Genomic DNA, 5,276 nt, shown 5'->3' on the forward strand with positions numbered 1-5,276 from the left:
TGTGTATATGTATCTTTTGGGAGTAGGGGTGGAGGGTGTGGGTGGGTGGGTTACTTTTCAGTAGTGGTCTCTTTGTGACCAGTATGGACAGGAGGAACAATTAGAAACAAATAACTCTTTCAGTTTACTACCACTTGGGGGCAGCAGAAACAAGTTGTGAGTACAACATTGACATATCGACACCTTTTTAAGTTGATATGGTGACCTTGTTAGCAAACTGTTCATATAAGTCCAACATTCACTCTCTTTTAACTCTTTTATCTTTCTACCAGCTCCAGAGGTAACTACCTGGCTTCTTAGCAGCTAAAAGTGTTCCTGTCTGTCACAGTGACTGCCTTAGTCCTGTTCATTTTGTTCTGTCTGTCCCACTGTCCCTGTCTCCAGACACCTCTCAGCTCCTTCACGTCCATTCTTTACTTAAGATCTTTCCGGATCTGCCATTCACAATCTTTCCACCAGACCTTCCTACCTTTCTCTGTCACTTGATCCTCACCTGTCAACACACCTGTCTCTCGTATTTCCCAATTAGCACATCAGCACATCACATCCTCTTTTCCCCATTCAAAAGCCATATCATTAATGTTGCTACTTGCTTTTGCATTTCACGTAAGTGAAATCAGTTTCATCTAAAAAATGCATAATATTTTTTCAGTCATCCATTTCTATTTTGTCTGTAAAATTTTAACCTGCAAACAACATCTACACACCCACATCTAATGTCTGTTTCCTGAGCCCAGAATAAATACGTTCACTTAACTCAATGGAGACTGAGCAGAGGGGGTGTTTTTCTTTGAAGGCACACATTTGAATGTAGCAATTTACTGCATTATAATCCCTCTGACATACATAGTTACCCACTCCAGAGACCAACTGTAACATGTAGAATGACAGAGGTTTAAAGTCAGGTGAAAAACTCAACTGGACCAAAAAATGCAGATGATTCACACACATTTTTTTTTTTTTTTTTTTTTTTTTTTTTTGTTTATTTCAGATTATCCCAATGACGTTTTGATTTCGCATTGAGAAATGACAATGTCAAGAAGTACATAAAGACAAACAAATCCCACTGATGTTAACTGGCCATTTTTATGCAAACGCTTTGCATTAGGCACTAGGGCTGAACATATTTAGATAAAAGTTTAACAAGTAGTAACTCTAATAACACACATCTGAATACACACTGAACAGATTTTTTTAATGACAGTGCATTTAAATACAAACAGTTTACTATTGGACACATGGAAAACATTTTATTAATATATCATGTTTTGTAGACAAACTGTACTGACTTGGCATCTCACAACTTGGATCTGGGACAGGTATAGATACTGTATATTGGATAAAAAGATGTACTTTATAAGATCGTACTTGATATTATTGTGACTTACAAAAGTCATTTTCACAAAGGTTAACACTCTACAAGACCTCTTGTGATATTTAAAAGTTCAAGACTTCTTGTAATAATATCAATATAGAATATTGATAGCATTATCGGTCAGTTTAATGAAGACAGCGGATGATCATTTGGCCAGCTGCAGCTTTACATTTTGATGTGCAAAGGGATGCAGATGTGCAGCTTTTGGTTTGGTCTCCTCAGAAAACAAATGGAGACAAACAGTATGCCTCATTCATTCACAATTCTCTCTCTCTCTCTCTCTCTCTCTCTCTCTCTCTCCCTGCCTCTTCTAATCAGCTGACAATGGGTGTTTTTGGTAAACCTATCCAATCATGTCTCAATCAGCCAATCATGTCATTGCTATCAAGCTTCAAATCTCTTCTCCTGTCTTCTGCTGTCAGTTGTCATTTCAATGCAAATTGCTGCGACCCTCCTCCACTCCATTCACCTCCAGTCTATGCATCCAGTGCCCAGGTCGAGCTCATCACTCAGAATGCAGTCTCTCCTGATTAAAATGATCTTTGGCTGAGTGCAGACATGTGAACCTGACAACAACCAAGTTTATTGTTGGCTTGTCATCATGTTACTCACAGAATTCATATTAAGTAGCGACAGCTGATATGACCAGCCGCCACGATCAGTGTTTGTCATTTTAATTCTAGATGGTGATGGTCAGCAACAATTAAAAATGAGAATCTCCTTATCTGAATGTTTTGTACGCTGCCAATGAGACAGATTTATTGGTGTCAGGAGTCACTCACACTGGTGGATCTGTATTTTAGCTGATATAGATCCATTAAAAAATGTCTGATACCAGGTTTCTCTAGCAGGCAGGACTACGTCACCAGAGTAGTGGGAGACAGAGTTATGCTCCCTGACCTGATGGTTCCAGTATCATATCGTATTGTGGGTTGGGGTCGAACCTTTCTGTTGTTTTCAAATGTAATGTATTAAGAAATATTCCTCATTCCCTCCCTGTGGCCAGTGGGTAGAGAGAAAGAGACAGAATGTAGCCACTGGTTTCATACGCCTGGTGAAGTGACAGTGACAAGTGAAAAATAAAGCTTCAGCTCCAGTTTGGGTCTCACATTTAGCAAAACAGGTTCAGTCACGTGTTAAAGATATGTCCATGGGCTGCATTTCAGCTTCAGTTTTAAGACCGTGCAGAACTGTAGTAGGGAGCTATAGATGCTGTAGGAGTCAATTTGCATTTGCATCTATTTAGTCCAGGACAAAGAGTTTCTGAGCTGTTTGAGATACACTTAAGCTGCATTTACATTTATACATTTGCATTAATAAATCACACCTTATGACCATAATGAGTAACACCTTATGCACATGCACTGTAGCTGCTGTAGGTACACTATAGGTAACATTTGTCCCCTCAAAAATGTAACTATAGTACATGATGAGACTACAGCAGATATGGAGATGCCACGTGAAGTCAAGAAAAACTGTGATTGGTCAGCTTGTGTTCCTGCTATTTCTTTTTTCTAAACTCTATTAAATGTACATATGCATGCACTATACTATATACACATACTCTGAATAGCCACAACATTAAAACTCGTAACTGGGTCTAATGTTGTGGTTGATCAGTATATTAATTATCCAAATATAATAAATAAATAGTTTTAGTTGAAGGTTTATGGATCTGTTTAGAAATCTGTGATATCAGATGAGTCAGGTTGGTAAGCTACCTGAGAGAGAGAGACGATCATTAAAGCTTCCCGTCTGTGATTTTTATTGACTTCACTGACGCAAATGAAAACTTTTCTGACCACATTCATGGCAATTTAAACTGATGACTTTGTAACTAGGTATTAACAGACTGATAGCACAGCTAGTCTGTAGACAGGACACTGTTTGTATCCAGATGAAGCAGAGGATGTTACATGTCAGACTAGAAGTCAAGGTGTGGTGGGTGACCCCCCCTCAGTCAGGGTCTTGAAGTGGACAGACAGAGACTCTTCCTCTGGGTTGGGCGGGCGTCTGTACTCTTCCCTGGTGATTAAGTAGCCCAGCAGTGTCCCAAAACACACCAGCAGGATCCCCAAAGTGTTGGCCAGGATGCCCTCTGGGGTAAACAGGGAGTAGGTAGGCCTGGGCCCGGAGACAGACACTAATTACATACAATATCAATACAAAATACATCGATCAGCCACAACATTAAAACCAGTTACTGGCTTTAATGTTGTGTCTGATCGGTATAGATGAGATTGGAAAAGAGAACAGAGGTGGGAAGGGATGAACACTGAAGTACATGACAGTAGATATACTGTATATGAGATATATCAGTTTAATGTAGAATAGAAAGGACAGAGTTAGATGATGACCCAGGGTGTCCCCTCATCCTCTGTGGTGGCCTGTTTTTTCAAAGTAAAATCAAAAAGTTGATGAATTAGAGGAACAGTTTTGTTTAGATTTTGGGTATTGCTGGATGGTTCATGATATTAGATCCCATGTTGTAGACTGTTGTAAACCACCCAGTGTATTTACATCCTGTGTATAGTAGTTTTCACTGATAAAAATGCAGCTACACCAGCTGCTGTTCCATTGTATTTCTGACAGAGTAGCTGCTCAGTGGGTGTTTGCTGCACTGGATGCTTCCTGCATAAAAAATTCACTTCACTGAATGGTGTCTAGCCATGATGATATTTTTTTGGTTTTGTTTTCTTGGGTTTTGAGATATCTGTCTGTGACTTTAACTGCTGTTAATGCTTACATACCAACTCATCCTTCAACTCTTGACTCTTAACTTTTCAACTATTTCTGGTGCATCAGTTTCAACCCCTTTCTTCTTCTATTTGTCAAATGACAGATCAGCTTCTTTCAAGACTTTCACTGCTTTAGTTGTTTTTTTTAAGCTGATAGTTCAGCTATCTATCTGTCTTTATCTGACCCTTACCAGTTAGTTTAGTGTTTATATACAAACACCTCAGCTTCTTTTATAGGTTCATTTGACTGACACCTCAAACATTCAGTGCTTTGACTTAAACTGATACTTCAACTACTTTACATGCCTCAACTTAAACTGCATTTCCATTTTACCATCTCACATTTTCTTCAGAAAATTGAGCACTGTCTAGGGGGTACTTTCTAACAAAGAAATAGTCATGTGTTGGTGTGCTGGTAAAAATTTTCTGAGACAGATCTCTCAAAACCTGGGCAAATAAAATGAAAACAACCTCCATGGTTAGATACCACTTAAGCTAAGTGAAAAAGTACAGTGTGTATTTTTATAATGATAATAGAGATACAGGCAGAGACAGACATACGCGATGCTGAAGAGGAGTTTCTCCGTGATGCCGAGCAGACTGCTCCCTATGGCCATAACCAGCAGAAGCAGACCACAGAACACGTGGATGGGAAGATATAAGGCTCGTAACCAGGACGACGCAACCGGAAACAGGAAGAACAGCAAGCCCATCACCCACTAGGAAACATGGGGGGATAAAAGCCTAGTGTTACTGTTTTAATCCTCACTACGCTTGACCCATACACTCACAGTGCACTTAATTAAGAACATATGTACCTGCCTACTCATGCTGTTATCTTATCAGCCAATTATATAGCAGTGGTGCAATGCATTATCATCATTATCATGCAGATATTCAGTTGATATCAGAACTGGGGAGAATGTGATCTCATGATTGTTGGTGCCAGAGGGGCTGGTATGAATATTTCTGAAATTGTTGATCTCTTTGGATTTTCATGTACAACAGTCTCTGTTTCCACAGAATTGTGTGAAAAACAAAAAACGTCTACTGAGTTTCTGTCTGCATCAGTTACGCAGACGGAAACTCATTGATTAGCAATGTCAGAGGAGAATGGCCAGGCTAGTTGAAGCTGACAGAAAGGCTGTGGTAACTCAGGTGGT

At 39.5% G+C, this 5,276-nt stretch overlaps 1 protein-coding gene across 1 annotated transcript; it reads right to left on the reverse strand.

Annotated features, from left to right (window-relative positions):
* Window positions 1–978: 978 nt before the first annotated feature.
* LOC108874257 (transmembrane ascorbate-dependent reductase CYB561) lies at window positions 979–4,881 on the reverse strand. The gene is made up of 2 exons (XM_018662710.2): window positions 4,675–4,881; window positions 979–3,499 (listed from the first exon to the last, which is right to left on the reverse strand). The coding sequence occupies exons 1-2, from the start codon at window positions 4,824–4,826 to the stop codon at window positions 3,307–3,309; spliced, it is 345 nt and encodes a 114-aa protein (XP_018518226.1). The 5' UTR covers window positions 4,827–4,881; the 3' UTR covers window positions 979–3,306.
* Between the last annotated feature and the right edge of the window lie 395 nt (window positions 4,882–5,276).

Source organism: Lates calcarifer, unplaced genomic scaffold, assembly GCF_001640805.2.
Source record: "Lates calcarifer isolate ASB-BC8 unplaced genomic scaffold, TLL_Latcal_v3 _unitig_527_quiver_1638, whole genome shotgun sequence".
NCBI classification, from domain to species: domain Eukaryota; kingdom Metazoa; phylum Chordata; class Actinopteri; family Centropomidae; genus Lates; species Lates calcarifer.

Bases quoted from the DNA above. Each gene is read 5' to 3' on its own strand.
- LOC108874257 (XM_018662710.2), bottom strand. From the start codon at position 4,826: ATGGGCTTGCTGTTCTTCCTGTTTCCGGTTGCGTCGTCCTGGTTACGA. The intron at 3,500-4,674 runs GTATGTCTGTCT...CTCCGGGCCCAG, and splicing joins AAACTCCTCTTCAGCATCGC to GCCTACCTACTCCCTGTTTA.